The following is a 27,351-nucleotide window of genomic DNA, read 5'->3' as shown; positions in this document are numbered from 1 at the left end:
GCCATGGGTCACTGCTGAGTGGCAGTTGCCGGAACCCAGAGGGGCGGGCAGGTAGGAGGAAGGTGCCAGCCAGGGTTCTGGGTGCCCATAGACTGGAGGCATCACATGGGTGTGGTGCAGCATGCCTGTCCTGGCAGGTGGGAGCCACTGTGGGTGCTATGGTGGAGAGGGGTACCTGGCTCTGTGCAGCCCACCCTTGTGTCACCCAGTGTCTGTCCTGCGCTCACTCCTATTTGAGCCCTGCCAGTTCCACTGCACAACTTTGTCTGGTGCCACTCCCCCAGGTAACCACTAGTTACAGCAGCCCTGTGATGCTGCAGCTTGGATCTGTGCTACCTCCCAGGCAGCACCTGCCGGAGCCGCTCCCCCAACAGTGGGCAGGAGGTAAATGGTAAACGTTAAACAGTATAAATTTAGTTACTGTTTAACCTTTTATATCTCTACTGTGAGGCAGGATTTAATGCATCTAATGTGTATCCTGTTTATTCCACATAATTCAAATTTCAGTGAAATATAGCTTGCTAAGGTTGCTAAAATTGAAATTTCACCATGGATACATTTTTGGTCACTTGATATCTGATTATCACACTAGCATAGATTTTTTTTCTTCCAGAAACACATTTCACACTCACCTTTTTACTGCTGCTACATTGCAGACTCATGTATTGTTGTCTACTGCTGTATCATCAGTGCTGTAGATCTCCGTACTCTGTTTATGTCTTTTATAAACATGTGCTTTCCCCAGTTGAATCTCACTCATTACCTATGTTTCTAATGCCTTTACTTGTAAGACACTGTATTGTCTCCAGCTTCATTAGCAAATTTGATTTGGTATAATCTGCAACGTGATAATGATTCCTACAGTGCCACATAAACTGTCTCTCCTTTCTTTCCATAAATAAGTTTCTCATTCTTTGTGTATAGTCCATTGGATAGTTTTCAGTGCACAATAATGTTTTTAGTAAAGGTAATTGGAATACATTATTCTTACAAAATTATGAAATACTAACCAATTGCCCGTCAGGAATGACGGGGTGGAGGGGGCCTAGAAGAAGAGCATGTGTGGACAGAGCCCCATGCCCCCACCCCCCATCTGGGCCTGCTCCCCTCCTCCCCACCGCTGCAGGGGGAGGGGAGGGGAGGAGTGGGCCTGGGCTCGATGCAGGGGAGGACTGGACCAGAGGGTGGGGAGAAGCTGGCCCACCATGGTGGGGGGAGCGGTGGGGCCAGGCCGACCCAGTGGCAGCTGGGAACAGGAGGAGCAGGCTTGGAGCCAACTGGGGGGAAGAAGGGGGTGGTGGAGGAATGGGCCTGAGCCCCCAAGAGTGGGGAGGAAGCTTGCTCCTCCCCTCCCCTCCCCCAGCCACTGTCATGTCGAACCAGGCCTGCTGCTCCCTGCCTGCCACTGCTGTGACGTCCCAGCTTCTCCCCTGGCTCGGGCTCAGTCCTCCCCCCCACCACGTCAGGCCTGGGCCCGCTCCTCCCGTTCCCCCACCACTGCCGCCATGACGTGCCTGCTGTTCCCCCAACTTATGTTAGGCCTGCTCTTCGCGCCACCGCCGTCACATCGTCTTGTGTCGGGCCCTGCAGGTGGCAATGACAGAAGGGGAGTGGAGCAGGCTAAGGCCAGAGCCATGGCCTCACCCCCCTCCCCCCCCCATTCCATCTTCCCCATTGCCCCTGCCTCCAGGGAGCAGGGCGAGAGGGGGGTTGGGGGTTGGCCTTGCTCCCCCGCTCTGTCCCCTGTTCCCCCACCATCATGGTGGTGCTCCACCGCACTGGCAGCTCCTGTTCGAACGCTTGTGCAAACTCTGATTGGCTGTTTTTCAGCCAGTCAGAGCGTGAATAAAGCATTAGACAGACAGACAGACGTAGGCTTTTATAATATTAGAATTATTTATTAACATGATTGATAAAGCTCCCTCCACTTAGCTAGTTACTTTTGATGCATTACATCACAGTAAAACAGTTTCTAAAAAGTGTAAAACCTTTCTAAAACTATTAAATTTTGAAGAGGTGAATAAGAAGCATCTACTCTCTCTTAAAAAGTAGCCCACTAGTTCAGTCAGTTTTTTTGAGTGCTTGGCTTCACCTTTCATGTTAATGTGTTGTCAAGAAGATGACACAAAAGGAGAGGTGTTGCTAGTTTAATGGTGTGTATTGGTTAGAAAAAAAGAGACAATAATTTTATTCTCTCTTATTTATAGCTGGTATTCCTGGTTGATTAACAGCTTTGTCAATGGTAAGTGTCTGCCTTATTTGAAATTGAAGCCAAGCTTCTCTAACTAAAGGCCTACATTTATTCTGACATCAGCAGGAGATGTTGGTGCTAATTTTTTTTTTTAATTGGGCAGCTTATTTATCTATCTAGGACTAGGTTTAGAAGTCTAATTTTATGTTCCTATGTTTTAAGATTGGCTCAGGTTTAATTTTACAAATGTGAAAATAGTATTTGGACTTCTGATTTCTTAGAACAGTACAGTATGGGAAAAGAGTGATTTTGTTTGTGGATCCAGAAATGATACTAGTCCCATAGGGGACCAGTGGGCCCTAGAATAGTAAAGGTTATAAAGGAATCTAAATTATTCTGATAACACTATGAAGATAGTTATATAAGCATCTCCTGCCTTTGCATCTCCTCTTTGTTAAGGAGCCTTGTTGATATGATGTGGGGAGGGAACCTCTCAGTCTGAAAGTGTTTTAGTTTACATGAAATACTTGCTCTGAGGCATTTACCTTAAAATGCTTTAACGTTTTATCTCCAGGGGTATATGCTTTTGGATTCCTGTTTATGTTGCCCCAGCTATTTGTAAATTATAAGGTAAGTGTAAATTTTGCTTATAGTAATAGGATGTTTTTATTTTTCTGGATCTGCTTTTTTCCTACCTTTGTGCCAATTTTTTACATATGTTTCTTTTCTTCCAGATGAAATCAGTTGCACATTTACCATGGAAGGCTTTCACATATAAAGTAAGTAAAGTTATAATTTCAAAAAGATTTGTGCTGCCAAGCCAACGATAATCTTTTATTTGAGAAGCATAGCTTAATGAGGAATTTGTAGAAATTTAAATATTAGTTTAACACACACATTTGGAAATTGTCAGTACACCACATGCTTTCCCAAGCCAATGAGTTCCCCACATTGCAAAACAACTGTGCTGTAGAATCTCACGTCTAGATCCTTGCCCACCTTTAAGATGTCTAAATCTTTGCTACCGCAACCCAAAAAGTACAGCTTGCCTCAGAATTGCAATTGATTTTACCCAGATTTGGTTTGTAGCTCTCTTCTTCTCTCAACGGACAGCCTTGTGGGTCTTCAGGGGCTGCTTCTATTTAGAGACTAGTAGTACTTCCAATTTGGCAATGGGCAGATGTATCACCTTGTGCATCTCTAAAGGTAGATCATGTTTTGCCAGGGAAGATGTATCGCTCTCCTGTTCTATGACTCCTGTTTCAGCAGTAGACAGAGTTATGGGCAACCTTGTGTGCTTTGGTCATGTTGGGTTCCAGCTTTCTCAGATGAGTCATCTGGCTGAACTAGCATGTTTTACTGACACCAGTGTCAAATGTCTGGTTGGAGTGTTTTGTTTTGTTTCTCTTCCATCTGAAGAAAAGAGGGACTTGCGTAGAATTTAGTACCTCCCAGTTGGAATTGGGTCACAATAAAGTTAAGGTGGAAGTAGACATCTGCGACTGTACTAGATTGTTTCTGAGTGCACAGTAGCACAAGTCTAGATGCACAGGGATATTTCCAGGCCAAAATGGAGTTTAAAACATTTAGCCATATGATGGAGCTTCAGTGGACTCACAGTGGAAGGGGTGACATGCTCTGGATTTCTGCTCCCCACCTCTCTGATTTCAAGGCCTTCATATCTGGGTGTCTGTGCCACCTAGATAAAAGAGATTAAAGGGATTTTAGTGAGAATATGGACATTTCAGCATATGGTGATAACTTTCATTTTACTAGTAACATAAAAAGCTTTCTCTTCCTACTCTACACACGGGGCTGAATGCCACGAATGCACAAGAAGCATGCTTCACCTGTCTGACAGATTTTTAAGAAGCTATAACTCACGTCAGTTTACTTGAGATGAGAAAATTCAGTATGGGCATTCTTTTAAGTATAGGGTTTACCCAAACATTTGCACAGACGAGAAGTAATTGGTAATGAAGCATTCCAAGGCAGTGAATTTGTTTTTATATATCCTGTAATAATTCAAGCACTTTTTTGTGACAAACAAAGATAAATCCCATAGCGGAATTTCTTTTCTAATGTAACTGAATTCTTGTACCTCTCTTGCCAGTTATAAACCTAGTATAAATGGGAACGTACAGTATGTTAGTATCAATTGGTTCTGTTTATGTTAGGAAAAAAAGGCACTGCAGATCCCTTTGGTTGGAACACCTAATCTTGCATTATATATGTGCAGTATTTTGCATCCACAAGTGGCAGCTGTCCCAAGTGGTTTTAGGAGAAAAAATATAAAAAAGTAAGTAACTAAAGAAAAAAAAAAAGCTCTGCATCCCAGAGCAGGTAGAGACTGGAGAGGACCATGCTCAGCAGCAGGAGAATGATGCAGAGCTCTGCAACAGGCTTAATTTTGAAAAAAATATTAAAGGAGTTGGGATAAGTTTATGGAGAATATAGGTTGACTGAAAGGGGAATTCTGGCTCTCCAGTTAGGGTATGAGATGAGTATAATTGTGTTAGCAGTCTTCAGGTTGTTGAGCAGTGTGGAGGGTGTTTGTTTGTATTCTGCCCAGGCTTCTGAACTTTGCTGGTTGACACATGGGGCTGGAAGGGATTTTTTTCCTCCCTGTTTTTTACAGGTATCAGGGTTTTGTTTTCTTTTTTTTTCCCATCTTCCTCAGAAGCATTAGATGTCAGCTGCAGCCAGGGCTTTGGCTTTTGACTGGGTTATGCTGATGCTGCAGCTGAGACCAACAAAATCCAAAGGTTCCTGATTTAGAGGGTCTTGCATCTCTGTTGAGGGTCAAGCCCATTGCCACATTTAGGATCAGGAAGGAATTTTACCTCATTGCCAGAATGGCATGGACTGTGAAGGTTGTTGCTTTCCTTTGTAGCAGGGGCCATGGTTGTCTTCTTTGGATCTCTCAAGTATATTTTATCAACCACTTCCTGTCCTTGCAGCAGCAAGAAATTGAGAATGCCCCTGTTCCTCTGCTTGCTCTAATCTGCTACAGGTAAGGGGTCAACAATTTACAGGCTGCAGATTGGATCTGGCCCAGGCACATGGGGTTTTGATAGGGTTCAGTGAAGGATGCTTCTTCTGTGCCAGGACAGGAAGAAGCAGAGGTGGCAGTAGCTGGGTCATAGTGCCTACCTGTCACCCGAACTGGGTTGCTGACCACTGGGTTAGGATGTTCTTAGTGTTTTGGGACTGCGTGCCTAGTAGTTGTGCAACAGGGTTTTTTGTATAACTATGAATATATGAAGCAAACACTTGTATAGGTTGGTTTAGGTAGGGAGATTCCTGCCATGAACAAGGTATTGGACTGAAAGGAACCATAGTCAACTTTTTGATTCTGTGCTGCCAGATGACATGGCAGCCTTAATGGCTGCTTATCACAGATCCACACTAAAAGCTGATGCTGCCACATCCTTTGAATCATGAAAATTGCACTTGAACTAGGGGAAAATTCATCTGTGAAATATGTAGAGAAGATGCCCTCTCCATGGACTGCCACCTTGACGGGGTAGAGAGGCTTGTGTGTACTGATGACCCTAAGAGCAACACCGTTGGGAGTCTTGTACTCCTGGTAGGGTCACCCATGGCGGTACGGTCAAAGGTGAGGTATCAGATGAAGAGCAGTCCAACAGCATAACATAGACATCAGTGGTGGAGCAGGCGGATGAAGAAGGCATACTTCTTAACAGCTGTGAAGGTGGATGAAAGCTGCAGTGGAAGAGTGACCCCAGTCATCCTGAACCTCGTCACTGGACACAGGTTTCTCCTCTGCCAAGATCTGTGTGGTTGCCAATGTGTAATGACCTCCTCATGTAAAACAAGCCACACGCATACTTCTCCCATTGCATCGAACATCTATCACAATAGCTAGTCACCAGTACCCATAACGTCTACAGAGTCCTGTGGTGATGGACGAGTGGTGATGGGGACAGATGAAGTAATCGCCAGGAGTCCCTAATCAGAAGTCCGTATTCAGGCAGCAGTCGCGTGTTGGTCACTTCACCCTTGGAATGGAACAGCAGAGTGATAAGGCAGCTGTGATTGTGACAGAGCAATCTTTTCTTAGATCCCCATTGCTCATCCTGCCTGGGGATGGGGTTAGAAAAGGTGCCCAAAACATAGGCTTTCCCACCTTATCTTACCCAACTGGATAGCCGCCTCCAGGGAAGTCACTCAAATTGCAGTTGAAACACAAAAATGTCCTTTGCGTGCCAGAATATATGAAACCTATTGGATGACCTGAGCAGTGAACCCTAAGGAACATGATTGATCTCACTAAGTGGCAATCAGTCCAGCAGTTATTGGCTCCTCTAATAACACGGGTCATATGAATGGCTCTTAGATCTCACACTCTTATGATGATGTAGTTGAGAAAGTGCCATTGTTTTGAGTGGAGGAGTTGCCATGTTGTTTTGTACCTGTAATGTCATCTGAAGATAGTAATAAAGAGGTCATGGTATGCACATTTACTGAGTAAGAGGATGCCATTGGAATTGGCCTTGCCCACTCCTTCCTTCCTAATGGTGCCCCTCCACATGCTAAAGTCCCAGCCAACACTTCCATTGAAATCTCTAAGGAGGAAGATCTTATCCTCTTTCTAGATGACAGTCAGGATTTCATCAAGGTCAGCAAAAAACTGTTCTTTGTTCTTCCCCAGCATTGAGTGTTTTGGCTATGCACTAGTAATGATAGTAAACAAATTGTTGGTCAGTTGAAGATGGAGAATTATGAGGCGCTCGTTAATGCCAACAGGGAATTCAGTCATTTGGCTGCCAATCCAGTTCTTACCGGTGAAACCAATGCTGTGTACTTGCCTGTCATTCACGTGTTTCTCTTTCCAGAAGGACATATAGCCACCTCCTCTTCCATCAGATGGCCTTCATTTGCATGCCTGGCCTCACTGAGAGCAGCAATATTGATGTTGTATTGCGAGAGTTCTCGGGTCACAGTAGCTGTTCTACATTCAGGTCTGTCACTGCTCAGGTCTGAAGGTGGCAGTATGCTCCTCAAAGATTAGTCCATCAAAAACTGCTAGAAGGAGCACTACCAAAAACTCCTGAACCAAGAATCAGTGGTGACTGAAATCATCAAATCCATCCCGCAGCATCCAGTAAGGGAAGCACTTGCCAGTCTACCAGGTGTTAAGACTGTTGAAAACAACAAAGCATCTGGCCCTGATGGCATACCAGCTCAGGTCTTCAAAGGTGGTGGGGAAACTATGACCGACAAGCTCCACACCTTTTCAGCATCTGGAACACTGAGGAAATTTCTGCTGACCTAAGGAATACCAATATCGTCACCATTTTTAAAAAAGGAGATAAGTCTGTCTGTGAAAACTGTCGAGGTTTCACTGTCTTCTTCATCACTGGGAAGATCCTTGCTTGAATTCTGATGAGCCAGCTGTTCCTTCTTGCAGAAGAAATCCTTCCCAAGTCTCAATGTGGCTTCAGACCATCTAGAGGCACCATGGAAATGATTTTTGTGGTCTGGCAGATCCAGGAAAAATGCCAAGAGCAACACTAGGAACTGTGTATGGCCTTTATCCGTTTGACCAAAGCCTTCAACTCTGGTAACTGTGAGGCTTTATGGAAGATCTTATCAAAGTTTGGCTGCCTGGGAAAATTTATCAAGACTCCTTCATGACCAGATGACTCCATCCTATGCAGTGCCTCTGCTATGGAGCCCTTTGCCATTTGAACTGCCATCAGGCAGGGCTGCATGATCGTTTTCCATCTTTCTTGTAGATATCAAGATGTTTATCCTTGACTATCTACCACACGGCATCAGCATCGAGTACAGGATGGATGGGAACCTTTTCAATCTCTCCCACCTTCATGCCAAAACCAAAGTTACTTCAGCCTTGATTGTGGAACTTCAGTATGCCAGTGATTATCCTGTCATTGCACATATGGAGGGAGGACCTACAAATGGACTTTAACTGCTTCTCTCAAGCATACCAGTGCCTGGGACTGACCCTTAACATCAGAAAAACAAAGGTGTTTCACCAGCTTGCTCCAAGCCAGTCAACTTCCCTGAGGAAGTGTCTCACTGATGGACAGGAGCTGGACAATGTTGAATGCTTTGCATGCTTTAGCAGCCATCTCTCAAAGGCCAACATCGAGGAGATCCAGTATAGGATCTGATGTGTCAGCTCTGCCTTCAGAAGACTGAATCATTGTGTGTTCAATGATCATGACATCAGGACTTGAACAAAGCTTCTACTATATAAACCTGTGGTAATCCCAACTCTTCTCTACAGCTGTGAAGCTTGGGTGACCTACAGGGACCACCTAAAAAGTCTGGAACGTCTTTACCAGCATTACCGTCAGAAGATCCTTGGTATAAAGTGGGAGGATTGTTGCACAAATGCCAGTATGGAAGTGTTGATTATTCAACATTAGCTTTGGTGGACAGGGCACTGTGTGTGCATACCTGATGCACATTTACCAAAACAACTGCTGTACTGCCAACTCACCCTAGTACAAAGGACATACAGAGGTGTGAGAAAACGCTTCAAGGACACCCTCAAAGTGAACATTAAGAAGTGTGGCATTGACTCTGCAAATTGGGGAAAACTAGCCTAGGTTGATGATCACTCCCACTCCCACTCGGACTTGACCTGTGGGAGTGATCATCTACAACTGTGGTGGATCATTGCTGCCAATGAGATGAGATGCAACATTCTTGAACAGCCAATGTATTGTGCTAATGGTCAGTAACTTGTGTGGTCAAAGCAGTAGCTGGCTTCACTTAAAATGAGTGCATTTGTAATGGGAGAAGCAGGTAGAGAGGAGATGAAGAGAAAAGACCATGGTGGGGTGGCGGGGAAAGAATAATCCATGCTGACCTCTTGTGTCCAAAGGGGAGAGAACAATGATATTGAAGAACAACTGGATGTAGGCTTCATGGCATACAGAGAGTGCCATCAACCTGAGGTGCAGCTGTTTAATCATGCTTTTTGAAGCTGTTCTGATCTAGCAGGCTAATTGTTAGGCTGGAGGGATTTCTTTTAGTAAACTACTGAAAATTATTTTACTTTGACAGTCCTATAAGGATTTTAAAATATTATGTTCATGTACTCCTAAAATATGCCTTAAATTTACAGTAAAATAGGTTGAAACGGAAAGTGAGAAAATAACTGTTTCATTGCTTAAGTTACTACATTTGTTTCCCTGATATGTTGTCCTACTGCTTTTGCGTGTATTTTGCTTGTTTTAAACATGATGCAGGCTAAAACACCTAGTACTTTGTTTTGTAGTCCATTTAATTAGAATTTTAACTTCAGGCTTGAATATTCGTAGAAATATTGAAGTAATTTGTGTGTGGGGTTAATGTTCTATGTTTTTCAGTACCTGCTTTGTTAATTTGTGAAAATGTTTCCTTTTTGGAGATGTGAATATAGTATTGCATTGTTGGCAGTACTACCAATTGAATTGTACTGAATACCTTTACTGAAAATAATTATTTTATTTATAGGCATTCAATACCTTCATTGATGATATCTTTGCTTTTATCATTACTATGCCAACATCTCATAGACTGGCATGTTTTAGAGATGATGTTGTGTTCCTGGTCTACCTTTACCAAAGATGGTAAGCTTTTCTCCTATGCCTCTTCTTTGATACATATTTACTATTGCTAGTTAAAATATGAAGATCCATGTAAGTACATCAACCAAAAAATAAAGAAGCAAAAATAATAGTTCAGCAAAGATTTAAAAGTTTCCCTTTTATTGCATACTAATGTATAGTATACTGTGTTTTGAAATCAAGTTAAGTCTCGAACACTTACCAGTCTTTAGATCCTTTTAGAGATCACTCAGACTTTCTTTCAGGACAGCACTTATCCCCAGCCCAATGGCTGATTCTTATTTACATAATTAGGCTTGTCTGCCTTTTAATATTTGCTTGAAAATCCCTGAAGACCAAGTAAGAAGCATGTTCTGGTAAAGCAATTCCTTCAGTAAAATCAAATCTTGCTTTCTTTAAAACAAAATTCTAGCCCTCAGGTTACAAAGATAATTTTGCAAAAATAAACCAATAGCATAATCTTCCCAAATCTGTGGATGATTCCATTGGTTTCTGCTACTCGGTTTTGCCATGCAGCAGAATAAAACTAACCATTTTCCCTGCTGTGCTTCAGACAGAACCTTGTGTTAGTAGCGAGGGTGTCAAGAATTGACTGCAGCTTCATGTTTGTTGGAGGGGGTTATCCAGAAGTAGACTCTCGAGTTATTGTTTAGAGAGTAAGTTTCGAAAAGGAGATGTGGAGAGAAACTTTTCAGTAGTAGCAGAGACCTCCCATCCCCCATTCCTACTCTCAGCCTCTTTCAGCATGCAGTGAGTACTGGAGATCATCTTAATAAGAAGGTTTTGAAGGAGACCCAAGGGGACCTTCCTTCCATCTGTTAAAGGTGGGTTGAGTTTCAGATTTGGAAGCGGAAGATTGTTCTAAAGGATTTTCTACTTGAGGACCTAATAGTGTTCATAGGCTGGCGCTCAGGAGACAAAGCAGATGATGAGCAGGAAATGCTGTTTTAGCAGACTGAGCAGCAATTGATACGGTCTTTTACTAGGGATCAACCCTGCATATAATTAATTCATATTATTTTTTCCGAAAGGCTTTATCCCGTGGATAAGAGCAGAATGAATGAATATGGAGAATGTTATGAAGAAAAGCCGAAAATCCTTAAAAAAAAATTAACATAATTCTAAACGGTTCTTTCCTTGGACTGCTACTGGCTACTTGTATTATCTGGTTTGAAGGAAGAAATAAGATTGGATTGCAAAACAAGAGTATTTTAAAGTTATGACAGGACTTCATGGACAATACATCTTCTACATTGCCAAAATCTATTTTTGATGATTCTCCAACATTTCAAAGTTCCCTTTGTTGATTCCTTGAAGAAGTCTATCAGTGTGTCTGCCAGATGTCACTCAATAGCTAGACTTTTAAATTTTTCCATGAAACTTAAATATTAATTTGTCTTTGTTGTTGTGATGACTCTCTAAATGTGTTTTTTGAAACAGCTTAGTAACTGGAAGTGTGGTGCCTGCACTGACAAGGGGATGCTAAGCCATGAAAACTACAGTAAGCCAGTGGTTAGGTTACAACAGAATTAAGTGTCACTGCAGAACCACATACACATCCAAGTGTGCCACACAAAACCATGTTCAGCTGACACAGGATATGGAAGGTTTGAAGCTGACTGACTTAAGCTATATGTAGGCTTTAAAATAAGCTCACTGCTTCAAATATTCTTCCTGGATGGAAGGGGCAAATAACCTAAATGAACAAAATATATGACAAATATTTGCCAGCCTTTAAGCCCATAATAGGACTTGTATCTTAATTTATTTTTAAAAGGCAGAGGCTTTTCAGTAAGACAAAGGAAAAAAAATCCAAAAATTCATGAGCATGTGCAGCAAATGATTTATTTTTAGTACATATCTAATGTTGCCTAAACTCTTCTTGCATTTGCTAGCACAATACCCTGCAATTTCCCATCAATATAGGTTTTTATATTGGCACGTGAGCCATTGTGGTATACCTCTTGTCTAAATACATGTTTGCATGATAGACACTGTTGTGATCTATTGTGCCAATTCTTTTTCAGGAGAAATGTTTTCTTGGTTCTCTCGATTTCTATAACATTAACATGGAAAAATAAAGCATAATGCATTCAAATAATGGGAAGGTATTTTGTTTGACCCAATAGATGCTCAGAAAATCACCTATGAAAATCAGTGCATAAAATCGTCTTTTAAAAATGTGCCTGTTAAGTTAAGCTGTTTACTAAAGTACATACTTCCAGTAGCAGCAATGTTGCTTAAAAGGCAGTTTCTGTCTAGCTGTCTATCATGTTATCAGTTTGGGTATGTGTTAATCAGATTTCAATTCAGCACTTTAGAGAATGTTTAGACTGTGCTGAAAAGAATGAACATTCAAACTGCAGACAAACAGTATGCATTTAGAGCCCCTATTTATATGGTTTTATGAAGCAAATTTCCATTTAATTGGCTATGCTTGAAAAGACTTATTGCTTCATTAGTGGCAAATAAAATGTCTGATTCTGACAAACAGGTTCACTCCTTGGCAATGCCTTTTGTTTTAAAGAATATTTGGCAACTTTTAATGAACTTAGATTTTTTTTTCTCCAAAAAATGTTGCTGGGTTTTGTGTTTTTGTTTTTTAATTACTCTGTTTTTATTGGAGTCTGTCAACTTATTTTAACTTCAAGATGCCACTAATTCAAAATGTAAATGATAAATGATGATTTGTTTCATGAAATAGCTTTTTACCATATCCTAATGTTATGGTGGTCCATAGGCACTTGTTTTGGTTGTTCACGAGAACACAGGAATATGCCTGCCTGACTTGTCTCACTGATGTAAGCAGACCCTTTTATACCAATGCAGCATAATAAAGGAGCCTAACAAGAGAGATGAATTTAACTTGTGCCCAGTTCAAGGCCTCTTTATACTGGCAGCCATATACGGGAGCTTTAACGAAAACAGAATCAGGCAGTGAGACTATCAGCAACACTGTGGCATGTCCATAAATATTGGTAGGATTGGGACTATAGTTCATATAAACCATGCATTTATTTTATCCTGATGCCAGCTACTGCTCTTTGTTATTAGAGACTTGTCTCATCTGTTTCATAATAAATGATATTTTTATGTGTTGAAAATAATTGTCCTATTAAATAATTTATTGAATGTACCCTTTTGTGACATTTTAAAATCAATTTGAGGTGACCTCTGAAAGTCTAACTTACTGTAGTCAGGTACTTTTAATATTTCAGCATTCCTTTTCTGCATGTAATTATTTGAAAATCATTCCTTAGTCTTTGTCTTGCCAGGTTTTTTTATTATCCTTTGTAACTTTCCATATGTTCCATAACTTTCCGATCGTGATAAGTGATGAATCAATCACTTCACGTGCAACGTGGCCATGCTGAGTATAAGGTTTGAGGTTTTAAGGCAACAAGGCTTTGTGAAGCTCTAATGAGTCAATAATTTGTTTTCTGCAGTCATGGTACAAATAAAGCATTTATGTCTGAGACTAACTGAGTTCTGATTTCTTATTGGAAAGGATGTGAGAGAGAATTTGTGTTACTGATGGTCGTGATGCATAGACTAAACGAAATAAACACTTTCCAATGCAGTAATCTTTTTAATAATCTTACAGAAACCATGGAGAAACATCCAAGTGAATATTTTGAGTGTTTGTGTACTTAAAAACACTCCTGCTTAAAAATATCTCAGTGTTACAGATGTGGAAGTGAGTGCCATGAATCATGCTCTCTAAACCACTGACCATTTTTGTTGCTTTCCACTGGACTCTTTCCAATTTATCCATGTTTCAAGGTGCAGTGCAGCCAACTGGATACAGTGCTCCAATTGAGCCTGCACCAGTGCTGAAAAGAGCTGGAGTTGCTTTTCTGGATGGGCAAGGGACACTCTTGTTCGTACCTAGTATGCTATTGCCTTTTTTTGCAATAAGAGCACCTTGTGGATTGATTCAGCTTGTGCACTATAATGCACCCCTTTTTTTGTAGGACAGTACCCTAACTAGTAGATTTAGATGAGAAAGTCACCATTTAGAGCAGGTTACTGCTACTTTACCACTGGTTTTTATGCCTAGTTTCCCTAGGTTTTCATTAAAGATGGCAATAATGCAGTTCTACTACCACGGTGTATGTTTTTATTAAATGCTATCTATGGCTTATCATTTCACAACCTTGCCATTGTCCTTTAGCCCCAGTGTCTTGTAAATGTGTCAGTCAATGTAGGAGAGGCCAGGATTTCTTAGGGTGTTTGTTAGTTTTCCTTGGACCAACTGTGTAGTACAGTTGGACACATTTTCGAGAACTTTTTTCCTCAGACAAAGCACGCAAGACAAAAATTGCTTTCAAAAGCTTGCCTAACTCTACTACACAGTTGGTTCAACACAAGATATTGCCCTAAAAAATACTTGCCCCTCATAACCTGGACCATCACGGCTTAAAACATCACGGACACGATCAGTAAAAGTAGGTCTTCACTGGGGCTGAGTCAGGAAGGCTCTTCCGCCCAGGAAAACACAGATCTGTTAGTGGGAGAGGTGGACAAGTTGCAGCTGGAGGCTGGTGCAATGCGCGCAGGTAGAAGCAAGGCGGCGGATGAAGAGGAGAGGCAGCACTGCAGCGCCTCACTCCACCGGCTCTTGCTTCAGATCCAGATCTAGATCTAGACCTAGCCCTCCCGGGGCCGGGTCATCCTTCGCTGGGCGCTAGGCAAGCAGACTCGCTGGCCCCGGTGCTGAGACTGGGAGGCGGTAGCCGCCACCGCCCCCACGTGCGAGTTGCCGGGCGGGAGGCTGGAGGCGGGGCTCGCACGTGTGTCCGCCCCGCCCCCTCCCGCGGCTCGCGGAGCATGAGAGGCAGGGACCGGGTCGGCCGGGGGCAGCATGGCGGGTCGTGGGCCGCTGGCGGTGCTGCGCGGCTGCTACGCGGAGACGCTGGCGCTGGAGGCCTTCGTGCAGCGGGAGCAGGTGGCGGCCGGGGTCGGGGCCGGGGCCGGGCCGGAGCTGGTGCGGCCCGCGGACCCCGCGATCTACCGCGCCTTCGCGGAGCGCCTCGTGGTGGCGGTGCCGTGGGGCGCCCGCGCCCTGCCCCGCCCGCTCTGCTTCCGCCAGGTATCCCCGGGGGCGGGCGGGCCACGGCATGGCACGGGGGGGGAGGGCGCCGCCTGCTCGCTTCTGCCCGCTGTGGCGGCCCCGGGGCCCCTGCGCCCTCGCCCGCCCTGGGCTTGGGAGAGGAGGCGGCCGCGGCGGCGGCACCCGCGCGCGCACCGGGCCCCCGCGTCCCTGCACACGTCCTGCTCCCCTCCGCGCATCCCGCCGCTTCCTCTTCACACACGCACTTGTTCTCAGTGTCCCCCTACACATGCACACGCATTGTTCCCCCTACACACGCACGCCCATTCCCCCTGCACCCCCCCTTGTTCCTCTTGCGTACCCCCCCCGATTGTTCTCCTCACACACACTCATTGTTCCCCCCCTCACACACACAGATTGTTTCCCCCTCCACACATGAGCACACAGCAGTGGGGCAGGGGGGTGTTCCAGTCCCAGGAGGGAAGGCATTTAGGCTGGGGGAAGGGAGCTGGCACTCTCCTCTCTTTTCCCCTCCCAAGAGAAGATGCTGCCCTGAGGTGGGGGCCTGGCTTGAGGATGTCCTGAGCAAGGATCCTGGTTTTCTGTGATTTTAAAGAAAAAAATTCTCAATTTTCCGTTAAAAAAGGTACACCCAAATCCATATTTTTCTGTGATTTAAAAAAAAAAAAATGTAACACCTCTATATATATATATATATATATATATATAAATGAAACACCACTATAATATATATATATATATATATATCACAGAAAATTGTGGCTTTGGGCATACCTTTTTTTTAAACTGAAAATTGGGCATTTTTTTTTAATCTGAGAGAGCCAGGATCCCTGCTCATGAGGTCTCTCCAAGTTCAAGGCACCCCGGGGTATTGCTGCAAGAGGGCTGTCCCTGCAGTTTTAAAATGAGGTTGGACCAATGATTTTCTACCAGCGTGTGGCCGTGCCCTTGGGGTGTCTTGAGATCCTCTTGGGGGTGCCACAAGGTGTCACGCAAGGCTAGCACTATCAGGTGTGCTACACAGATTCATAAGATGTACTCGGAGATTTCAGACAGGAACCCAGAGTGTCAAAAGCGTTCTGACTGGCTCTTGTCTTTCTGAGGCCTTTGGTCTATTTATAGTAAAAAAACCCCAGTGAAAACTAGGAGCTGGTATTTTTCAAGGGGGGGGACCTCAGGTCTCTTCGGGTGGGGGAGTCATGTTTCCTGAGGGGTGCCTTGAGTCTAAAAAGGTTGAGAACCACTGCTATCAGCCGTGCAAGGGTTGGGGGAAGGGATTCCTCTTTCCCTGCTGAAGTGAGAGCACAAGGTTCCTGGTCCCTAAACTGGGATTGGGTAAAACAGAAGGTTAGGTGTCCACGGCTTATTTGCTCTGCTCTTTCTCGTGAAGTAACATTTAAAAATTGAAAAGGAACAGCCTCTGTTGTAATTGGGGCTGAATAATGCAATTCTCGTGTTGCAGAAAGAGAAGGGCGATCCCTTTCTGTTGTGTTCAGTAAACAGGAGAGGAAGATTTTGCAGACTTCTCTAAGTTGCTGCATAAACAAAGCTATTCTTCTGTTGACCTGTTTGATTCTCATGAATTGAGATAATTTAATTCATGTTTCTGGAGGGATTGGTCTGTGGTATAGTAAATGCTGTAAATGCAAATTGGTAGATCCTCTGACCTGAGGATCCTGCAGTCTAAACAGACAGGATGGACTGTGGGTGAGGAGAGAGCATTATCCCAGTTCTGTGAAGGGGGAGGGAGTAAGTGACTTGCCCAAATTCTTCATCCCTGCTTTCAGGGTACAAAAGTCTGTAACATTTGAAAATGCCTGATGCAGTGTGGCATGTGCAGGCTGATCAACTTGTTTTCAAGAGTCATAATCGACAACCAGAGTCTGGGGCTAAGCACGCATGCTTTTGAAGGTGGATTTGTGGTTTGTCCCCCCAAAAAAAGTCTTAGGCAAAGTTAACTTTTTGTTTTATTTTTTCCCTTTTCAGCTCTCTGCTATGAGTGACGTTGTCAAAAGAGTTGTTCAGAGACTTTGTGAAAAAAAGAAGAAGAATGTGCTTGCGTTTGGGTATTCCTTAGCAGATGAAAACACTTCTCATTTGCTGGTTACATCTACTGTAGGTCTATGCAACTACCTTCCTAATACTTCAACAGAAGCTCTTCACACTGATGGCCTCTGGGAAACATTACTGAGCAGGATAGGGGATGACCTGATGATGTATTTGTTGGAACACTGTGCTGTCTTTATGCTAGTGCCTCCTAGCTGCTGTTACCAAATCTGTGGACTGCCTCTCTATGAACTCATTTCAAATAACTTGGAACCATCCCCAGTGTTTGTTAAGCAAGCATATTCAAAGCGTAGAAAGAATGTATTGCTTGATTATGTGCAAAAGTCTAAGTTTCGTAGGAATTACCTGTCCCAGACAAATTGGAAATGCAAGAAGAGCTCTGAAATAAGTAATGTGATGACAGGGAGGCAAAAGAGTAAAAAATCAGGAGTCCCCATGTCTAGTGATCAGCATTTTGCTACAGCTGAGGAAACTGTTGGACAGAATAGTAGGACAAGTGAACAAGACAAGATGTCAACAGGAGACCTGGGAAGTTGGAGAAGCCCTGGCTTATATCCAGCAGCTGCAGTTGCACCTTTCAAACGAAAACGTGGTGGGGACCAGCTTGAGATTTCAGTCAAAAGGGTGAAGATAACAGCAGAAGAGCTGGAGAAAGAAACTGAGAGACTTGGTTCTAATGTAGACAAAAACAAATCCCAAGTCGCTGGCTTGGGATACATAGAATCATTTCCTCAGGGGAGCGAGGGTAGTTCATCAAGAGTGCCTGCTTCTCGTCAAGCATTAGACACTCATGATAGCCAGAAGTTTGTAGCAAATAATGAGAATTCATTTTTGCTACATGATCAGAGTAACAAGCTCTCTAAACCTAGAACCAAAACAAGGACAAAATCCAACAGAGAGCAAGACGCCTGTAAATCTCAGGCTGGTTCTGTAGAAGTTGCACAAGCGGAAAACGATTCTTTAAAATACAGAAGCCTTAAAAAGAATCCAACTGACCTAGCTAAGAAGAAGTTACCAAAAAAAACTGCGTGGTCTGCCGTGTACATTAGGACAAACTCTCTCTTGTATTCTCTCAGAAGCTTCCAAGAAGGTTTTCCTAAACCATTTTTACTGAACCGCTTAAAGGGCTTCCCAAAAGGGGGCCAGCAGCTTGTAGAAGCCATATTCCTAAATGGGAATACGTTGCAGCAGAAGTGCCACCAGAACCCACTATGGCATAGATGGAGAAAGAAGAGATTTCCCAAACGCTACTGGCAGATGAGGAATGTGTTTCAAGAACTGTTAAAGAACCATGCCAAGTGCCCCTATTTAGTACTTTTGAAAAAGAATTGTCCTGTTCAGCTGTCTGAGACCAGCTCAGGCAAAGTTGACCCATTGCATCGGTCACCAACATCTGAGGGGACAGAAATTCCCAGGCAAGTGGAAGATCCTCTTAGGGAAGAGCCAGGTTTGTGTCTGAGAAACAGCAGTGGAGAAGGCAGCGGAGAAGGCGGCGCAAGTGATTCTCGTCCACTTCCGGAAAGGACCTCAACCGATTCAAGCACGCTCCCTGAGACATCTGTATTGGGGCACAGTCCTCAAGACCTCTCCGATTCTACCTTCAGGGAGCTCCTTAAGCAGCACAGCAAGCACTGGCAGGTGTATGTTTTTGTGAGGGAATGTCTAGAGCGAGTGGTCCCTGCGGAGCTGTGGGGTTCTAGCCATAACAAATGCCGGTTCTTCAAAAACGTAAAAAGGTTCATCTCCTTGGGAAGGTTCGCCAAGATCTCTTTGCATGAGCTGATGTGGAAGATGAGAGTGAATGACTGTGCATGGCTTCATCTGAGCAGAGGTACTAATTTTTATACTAATAACAAAATATGGCAGCTGAATGGTGTTCAAATATTAAGTCAAACCTACACAGGTGGACGGGAGGGAGAGGCAGGCACCTGGGGACCCAGACACTGCAGGGTGGGGAGCAGATGCCAGGGGGGCTCAGGTGTGGGAGGGACAGGTGACAGGAAAGACAAGTGCCAGGGGAGGCAGGCACTGTGGTGGGGGAGCAGGTGTGTGGGTGCACGGGGGTGGGGGACAGGCTGCAGGCAGTAGCGGGACAAGTGGTTAGGGGACAGGACAAGGATCAAGCTACTTGATTCTCCTGCCCCCTTACTGTCTACCCCTTTACTTGAATAGATGACCCTGATTATAAGATAACCCCCCAGTAATTAGATCCTATATATGGAAAATTTTATAATTTTCCAGGTATAGAATCTAATTATTGGAGGTTTGCCTTGAATGTGTCCCCCTCCCACTGCTACAGCAGGGAAAATAAATTTGGGGGCATCAGGTAGCCCCTTTGCTCTCTGTTTCCCCCTATTTTTTCCCCTGCTAACAGCCCCTTCCCCCTCTCCATACTATCAGACCCTGCTCACCCTGAGCACGTGGAAGTGAGGAGCAAATCTGAAAACAATAACCTTGAAATTAAACGTGGTTTTAGCAGTTTGCGTATAGTACCCATACACTTAGTGCATCCACAATTGATGCATGTTATCTTTTTTTTTTAACTGCTGCAGATTTAGCACAGGTGCCCCATAAACACATGTTTAAGCAGTACTTTGGCACTTACTTGTGTGTAGCACAAACTATGGTTTTGTTTTGTTTTTTGCAAAAATATTTATTTCTATATATGTAAATAAATATTGTATATAACTGTACATCTACCAACCTGTCAAGTGACCCCTGTGGTTCACTAGACAGAGTGAAATACAGTTTACCAGTTAAACTGTTTTAGTCCTGTTACAGAGTTTGCACCACACACCCATGCATCCATCACCATTCCAGTGCTTTCACTTGTTGTCATCAAAGTTGTCACTGTCCTCACCGTTGTCCTCGTTATCTTCAGAGGGCTTGCCTCTGAAAAATATATGCCAGTCCACCATGTGAGGTCTGCTGTCTCTTTCCTGTTGTCCTATTCTGTCTTCCTGTAGTACTGGTATTTTTCACTCAGCCCCATTTTAATACAGTCCTTGACTGTAGGGTCCGAGTCCCTATTTGTGAATGGGTTCCTGGTTTTCTACGGGGCGTACCTGACAGGAGATGAATTGGTCAAAGTGGGCTGTTGGGGCCCCTTGCTGTTTGGTCAGGTGCCCATAGAGGACCACTTCTCTGATCAGGATTCTGACACCTGTCACCACCAGAAGGAGTACACGTACTTTCTTCCACACCTCTGGCATATGGGCAGTCCCAGAAGAGGTGGTTGATTGTTTCTGCTTGCTACCGGCAGGTTAGCCCAGGGCAGTTTGCTAAACCGCTCTATCCTGCACTGTTCCTCCATGCCATTTGGAGAATGCCCTCTGGATTGTCTGCTAGTTCAGGTCTTTGTGCTCCTTTTGCAGGTCCTTGCGAAAGATTCGCTCCCACACAGCCTGGCAGCTGTCACTGGGTAGCAAGTCCATGTGTGATACCTTGCCCTTACTACCTCCTGTATCTTGCAGTGGTTAACCAGGGTTGCTAGATTAATATTGTGCAGCTTGTATTTTTTCCGGAAGCATTGCAGGATCTCATCGAGCCATGGGGATACCAGGGTCCACGGTCTCCCTTAGATCATCGTGTGCACCTACCACAGTCACAGCAGCTGCCCTGCAAAATGCATAACAAAGTGAGCTTGTCCCAGGGGAATAAAAATGAAGGCTCTAGAGCGACCTCCTGCGGCGGGACCCAAGGAAAGGGCGACATGCCCAAGGAAAGCGGGAAGGAGCCCTGAAAGGAAGAAACACGTACCTCCCACAGGGAAGAGCGAGCCATGCCAAGGGAGAGCCAGCGGCGTGGTTAATCAGCCGCTTTTATTGCTGGCTGGCAGCGGTGCCAGCAGATAACATCATAAAAAACCACTGCCCAGTGGATTTAAAAGCCGGCAGTGGGGAAATGGCAGGAAAGGCAGCTGGGACGCTGGGGGGCAAAGGTGCTCCCCAGCCAACATCCCAGGGAAGGTGACAGCACCGGCAGGGGCGAGATGGAGATCCTTTAAACGGGGCTTGCCCCACACTGGTGGGGCCCATCACATCGACCAGCAGGACAGCCAAGAAAGAGAGGGACAACATCGGGGGACCAGAGATGGTCTAAGACGGCGGACCCGTGAGTGGGGTGGGCAGAAGTCTACACCCAATCCTTTTTTGTTATTTTTTTTCTCTTCTTCATCTTTTTTTTGACTTATCCTGTGTTGGAGGGCGCACGGGGGATGACCCCGGAAAAACCCTCCACAGGTCCAGGTCCACGGAGAAAGATCGGGGCCAGTTTGGGCAAGAGCCTTAGAGGAGGGGCAAGAGTGAAGGCAGAGATAATTGTACGCCCCGCAATTGTCGGGAGTAGCCGAACTGAGGAGCGGGCCAAAGACTCATCATCCAGCTGCCCGGAAGGTTGGCGCTTGGTTGGGATGTAGGGGAGGTGGAGCCCAAAGAATGCCTCCAGTGAGGGATACCAGGAGTAGTGAGAAACCCTAGGAGGGACCCCACACCGGGAACATAGAGCATCAACCCCTGGTAGGCAACTGTCAGGGCTCCCCTCAGGGTGGAGCGTAACCTGACGCATAAGTTTTGGGGACACACTCCTCGGACGGGGTCAGGAGAACGCTCAAAAGCTGCCCGTGACCATCTATACGAAGTCTGACGGGGGCAGAGGTGTTTTGGATTCTGTTATAAAGGTAAAGAAAAGTGGAAGTCAAGGACACTGCATGTTTTTCTACAAATTATGGAATTTTTAGGAGGGAATGGAAGTTCACTCATAGTTTAATCCAGTGGTCACCAACCGTTAGATCTCGGAGCCTCTTGGAGTTGATCCAAGGCTGGGGTGGGGGGCAGAGGCTTGTTAACGTATTATTTTATTTAAATTGTTTTAATAGACTGTACTAAATGTTAGGGCTGTGCAAGGCTTCGGACCGTGCTTCAGATCTGGAGAAGCTTCGGACACTTCAGAGTCTGAAGCAGCATGTCCAGATCAAAGTGCTGGCTTCTTTAGGCTTTCTGAAGTGGTTCAGAGCTTCCGAAGCGCTTCAGAAAAGCTTCGGAGCCACTTCGGCGATCTGGCCATAGGGTATAATAGGGAATCAATGAAATATCTATAACTTTGTTGTTTTTTGTCTGATTTGGATGAAATTTGCAGGGATGGTAGCCTCTGCTGAGAGCATGAAGCCTGCCAAGCTTGAATAAGATCGGTATAGGGGTTTGGGGGGACCTGCACCCCAAATTCTTGAATTCACAACTTGTGTCATGTCTGTGTGTTACAAAACAGGGGGGTGAAAACTGCAGGGATGGTAGCCCCTGGTGAGGCCACAAAGCCTGCCAAGTTTCAAGAAGATCGGTGCAGGGGTTTGGGGGGAACTGCACCTTAAGCCGCAGACAAGCAAAACTCATGACGCTGGTGACACTGTGTGTTAAGGCATGGCAGGGTGAAAACTGCAAGGATGGTAGCTCCTGTTGAGGCCTTAAAGCCTGCCAGCTGTTGAGGAGCTAGGTGCAAGGGAGTTCTGGGGCCCTGCAGCTGCTGATGGCAAAACTCGTGACATGGGTGCTTGTACAACTGTGTCCGTCTTGTGGGGGGACACTACTGCAGGCCTGGCTGCTAAGCTTCTGTGTTACTGGTTACCAATCAATCATCATTTACTCAGGGACCAGTTCAATATACAGTTGCTAGCTATTGTAAACAGTTAATTAGCAACAATTAACACCTACCAAATCACAGACTAGGGAGAGGAAAGAATCAATACAGACAATCAGCTGCCCCAAGACAGAGACAGTCAGTTGCACAAGCACCCATGTCACGAGTTTTGTCTGTCAGCAGCCAGAGGTGCAGGGCCCCAGACCCCAGAAGCCCTGCACCGATCTCCTTGACAACTGCCAGGTGTCATGGCCGCAGCAGGGGCTACCATCCCTGCAGCTTTCTCCCTGCTGCACCTTAACACACAAAGTGTCACCCATGTCATAAGTTTCGTTTTTCCACAGCTTGAGGTGCAGTTTCCCACAAAGCCCCGCACTTATGCCCTTGAAACTTGGCAGGCTTCGTGGCCTCAGCAGGGGCCACCACCCCTGCAGTTTTCATCCTACTGCGCCTTAACACACACAGGGTCATCTATGTCACAAGTTTTGCCTGTCAGCAGCTTGAGGTGCAGTTCCCTCCAAACCCCTGCACCGATCATCTTGAAACTTGGCAGACTTTGTGGCCTCACTAGGGGCTACTACCCCTGGAGTTTTCACCCTACTGTGGTGTAATACGTGCATGTGACATGACTTTCGCTTTCAAGAATTTGGGATGCAGTTTCCCCCAGACTCCTGCACCGATCTTGAAACTTGGCAGGCTTCATGCTCTCAGCAGAGGCTACCACCCCTGCAAGTTTCATCCAAATTATAGATATTTCATTGATTCCCCATTATACCCTGTGGCCGGATCTCCGAGGCGGCTCCGAAGGATTGGAGCCACTTCGGCTGGATCAAAGCAGGAACCTGGTCCAGAGCTCTGGATCAGATCGCTGCCATCCGAAGCGGCCGGATCGACTAGCTGCCTACTTGCATAGGCCTACTAAATGTATATTGTAGCCTATGCTGTATTAAATCCAAATTTCATTTGAAGTAGGTTTGTTTTTAAAAAGGCAAACGTAATTATAATTTAATTTAAAAAATTAAAAACCGATTTAAAATTTTAAAAACCCATCTTTTTAATTTTTTTTTTTTTTTTAATCAATTTGTATCCACCCTGCTTTGGATAGATTAGAAAATGCATTTCTAGAAATGGAGGCAAACATTTTGAGTGGTTGAAAGTTCTACTAAAGTCTTTCTTGCTTACAGTATTTCTGAATCCCCTCCACAGAACCTCTGATAGCATCTTATTCTTTGGTCCCTCTCCGGGCAGCCCTAAAGCATGTGCTTGACTCCTAATGAAGTCACATTCAGGCTTAAGAGTTTTAAACACATAAGTTCTTTGCTAAATTAGGGCCTCTTGTCTCCTTGAGTAGCTGCTTCTTGCCCATCTCCTGTCCCTTTTCCATTCCGTAAGACTGATGTATACATCTGTCGTCAAGTACATAACTTCTTGTTTTCATACGTATATTTTATTGGTTGTATATTATAGCTGTTGCTCATTTTAAGACTTTTCTAAAGTTTTTTTGCCTCCTGCGTGTTACCTGAACTCCACTGAAACTTGCTTTATTTTTTTTTCCTTTATGGTAGTTTCCTACCAAGCTCAAAGCTGTCTGGTGTAAGGTGCAGTACATGTGTATACTGCACTGAAAAGCTTAAAACCTATATAGACAAACAGTAGAAGAGAAGAAAGGACTATACCCTATTTTACAGTTGGGGAGACTGAATTTTACCCTAGGTTTTTAAGCATGGTACGGAAATCAAATTATATGTTTAACAGGAATGAAAAACAGATGTGCTATGGCTGAGTTCATGTTTCTGTAGGAATCTTACCTTATTTTAATGGATCTACCACATTGTATTAAAAATTGATTTTGAATTAATTTGAAGATATTTCTGGTGGACACTGTGAATCCAGCATTGTAGAGCAGCATTTTTAGTTGCCTTCATTCTGTCACTGCCAATAATATCCCTCCAGGTGCAACTTTGATGGTGGTCAGATAAGATATGGTGTGGAAAATAAGTGAGAGATAATTGACTCTGGGCATTAAAATGCTACACTGCCTTAAGGGCTCACTTAAACATTTTTATTGGCATCCAGTTAGATATACAGTGACCACAAACAGTTCTCAGTCTTTGTACAATAGACCCTAAATCTTTCGTATTCAGTTCACTTGCTACGCGCTTAATTTGCCAAGACTGTTGGCTCCAGCTTTGTCTTCAAATTGCATCACTTTTCCATTCAATAAAAAACAAAGCAGATAGCTGAAGCCCTTCAATGGTCCTATGCAGCTGTTGTACCCTGTACAGCCTTGCGTACTTTGTAAACCTTCATCTTTGCAGAAGGGTTTAAAACTGAACCCTACAAAATATCCAGGTTCTACTGTACTCAATGTGACCCAAGCTTAAAGTCTGCCTAAGTGGGGTTTAGGCTAATTGGAGGATGAGTTTCTGTATAATTGTTTTGCTGTTTCTCTCCTCTACTTTCCTCCACCCTCTTCTGTCTTGAAGCTGTGAAAAAGGTCATGTGTATATGTGCTAATTTTTCCTATTTCTCTGAAGCCATTTACCAAGTATAATTGACTGTTACCAAGTGTAATTGAATTTGATTTCTGCTTCTTGAAGGTGGTCGCGTTCCTGTCTGCGAACACCATTTCCGGGAAGAACTTCTGGCAAAGTTCCTATACTGGCTGATGAATGTCTATGTCATAGGGCTGTTCAGATCATTTTTCTATATTACTGAAACCATGTTTCAGAAGAACATGCTTTTCTTCTACCGGAAGGTTATTTGGAGCAGGTTAGAGAACATTGGAATTAGGTATGTTTTGTAAAGTTAAGTCTAGCATTAATATGTTACCATCTCTGACAATATAAGAACTAGGGGTCACAAAATGACCTTAGTAGGATTAAAAAAAAAAAAAAAAGTTTTTTCACACGGAGTGTAAACAAAGGGTGGAATTCATTGCCACAAGATGTTGTGGAAGCTGACAGTTTAGCCAGATTCAACAAAAGGAATTGGACAAATTCTTGGAGGAAAGGTGCAGCAGTAGCTATTGAACATGGGATGGGAGTTAAGGGTACAGCTTGTGAATTAGCACTTCCTTGACCTTAAATTTCAGAGGCTGTGAGAGAGAGAGGAAAAATCCCTGGTCATGCTTTGTTCACTCTCCCTTTCAATATTCACTCTCTGCCACTGTGTGATATAGGATACTGTGCAAGATGGACCTATGGTCTGACCCAGTAAATGGCAGTTCTTATATTCTTAAATTGGGTATATTATATTTTACAAAGTAAGGATACAGTTCTCTGTTTATTATTGCACTTTTATCCCTTTCTTTTGTTCACTTAGTTTTTCAGGGGAAAAATCATTTTTGAATGCTTTGTCATGTGAAAAATGACTTATATGAGGAAACTGATGGTTTTCTACCCATTTTTGATCTCTCCAAGAGGGGTTTGGGCTAGGAGAGAAGTATTTCAGATGTTCATAGCAAAACAAAAATGTCTTGCTGCTTAGATAAGTCAAACTGATGTGCTTTTATTTATTTTGAACAAAAAAAACGCAGCCAAGTCTCATAGAATAAGCTTGTAGGGAGGAAGTTGGAAAACAATTAAAAACACTTCAAGGAAGGTTCAGTTTCAACTAAAACTGCAAATGAAACTATATAATAATATGGTATTGCACTGTGGGAGTTCTGAGTATAACAACTCAGCTTTTGCATTTTTATAAAGTCATCAAGTTTGAAAGCTGTAATGTTTCCTATGGTGTGTTTCCAAAACTTGATATTGGGATTTTTTTATGTTTTTAAACCAGGGATGCTCAATCTCTAGTGTATGGGTTAGATCCAAGCCCTGGAGCCTTTACATGTGTAAAGCTCTCCACAAGTCCTAATATTTGGTGGTGAGGGAATGGTGGCTGCTCCCCTAATGACAAATTTCCAGACCCATGGAGAGCCCCACAGGCCAGATAACATGGCCATACATGCTAGATCAGGCCTACAGGGTAGCTTGGTGCCTGATCAGGCACGATACCGGTGTGCAGGGTGTGGCATGGGGCATCAGAGCCCAGTTCCAGCACATGGGACCTAATCTGGCCTGCAGACCAGTCCCATTCTCTGGCCCATTGGATCAAAAGTTTAAGCATCACTGATTTAAACAAATAAAGTTATTACTTTACGTCCCTTGTTAATGCAGTATTTAAATGGGTAATTTTCAACATTAAAATCAGGAACTGAAAAGTCTAATGGCAAAGTTAATACAACTATGTTGTGCACATATAACTTCAGTTAATATATTATATGCTGAAGTTAATAGATTAGTTCTTTGGAGCAGCAACTTTGCATAAGTGCTGGTACAACAACCAACCCAGTGGGCTTCTTTTCATGGAGGGAATTATTGCGCTATAAATATTTAATAACAACAGATTCTTACATTTAGCCAGGGGTAGTACTAGGGGAGGCTTGAGGGTGGCTATAGCCACGCCAAAATTCGCCTTAGCACCATGCCTCCAGCACAGAGGTCAAAAGTAAATTCTAATTGCAACAGCAAGTCGGCGACTCTCACTAACAGCTGCAGCGTTTTTTACAGATAGTCCTTTATACAATACATTACTGTGAAACTGAGTATCACATAATAAATAGTAAATATTAGCATAATTTCATAGCATGTCACATGATAATAGGTTGGAGGTCAACAGTGTGATAGGGTGAAGCAGCAAAGTTGAGTTATCTATGGTTTTTTCCCCTGAAGTTTGCATTTGTTTATTGTTATTATTGTCAATATTCATTGCCTTATTTTTTTTCCTATTGA

At 43.9% G+C, this 27,351-nt stretch overlaps 2 protein-coding genes across 5 annotated transcripts in view; both read left to right on the top strand.

Annotated features, from left to right (window-relative positions):
- CLPTM1L (CLPTM1 like) overlaps positions 1 to 13,276 on the top strand; it is a 50,198-nt gene extending 36,922 nt beyond the window's left edge. Inside the window, exons 13-17 of the mRNA XM_006272897.4 lie at positions 2,208 to 2,242; positions 2,766 to 2,821; positions 2,926 to 2,970; positions 9,686 to 9,801; positions 10,830 to 13,276. Of these exons, the coding sequence (XP_006272959.1) occupies positions 2,208 to 2,242; positions 2,766 to 2,821; positions 2,926 to 2,970; positions 9,686 to 9,801; positions 10,830 to 10,917 (340 nt within the window). The 3' untranslated portion in view covers positions 10,918 to 13,276. The remainder of the gene's footprint in view (positions 1 to 2,207; positions 2,243 to 2,765; positions 2,822 to 2,925; positions 2,971 to 9,685; positions 9,802 to 10,829) is intronic.
- Positions 13,277 to 14,425: 1,149 nt separating this feature from the next.
- Positions 14,426 to 27,351, top strand: part of TERT (telomerase reverse transcriptase) — a 58,175-nt gene continuing 45,249 nt past the window's right edge. Inside the window, exons 1-3 of one of the 4 annotated variants that reach the window (XR_002091351.2) lie at positions 14,426 to 14,890; positions 16,859 to 18,770; positions 25,171 to 25,363. Coding sequence is in view for 3 of the 4 variants with exons in the window: in XM_014595193.3 (XP_014450679.2) it covers positions 14,663 to 14,890; positions 16,859 to 18,770; positions 25,171 to 25,363 (2,333 nt within the window). In the remaining variant the exon portion in view is untranslated. The remainder of the gene's footprint in view (positions 14,891 to 16,858; positions 18,771 to 25,170; positions 25,364 to 27,351) is intronic. The other 3 variants (XM_014595193.3, XM_019491090.2, XM_019491089.2) reach the window with 3 other exon arrangements.

This window comes from Alligator mississippiensis, chromosome 3 (assembly GCF_030867095.1).
Source record: "Alligator mississippiensis isolate rAllMis1 chromosome 3, rAllMis1, whole genome shotgun sequence".
Classification (NCBI taxonomy): domain Eukaryota; kingdom Metazoa; phylum Chordata; order Crocodylia; family Alligatoridae; genus Alligator; species Alligator mississippiensis.
This window is presented reverse-complemented; position numbering and strand designations above follow the sequence as displayed.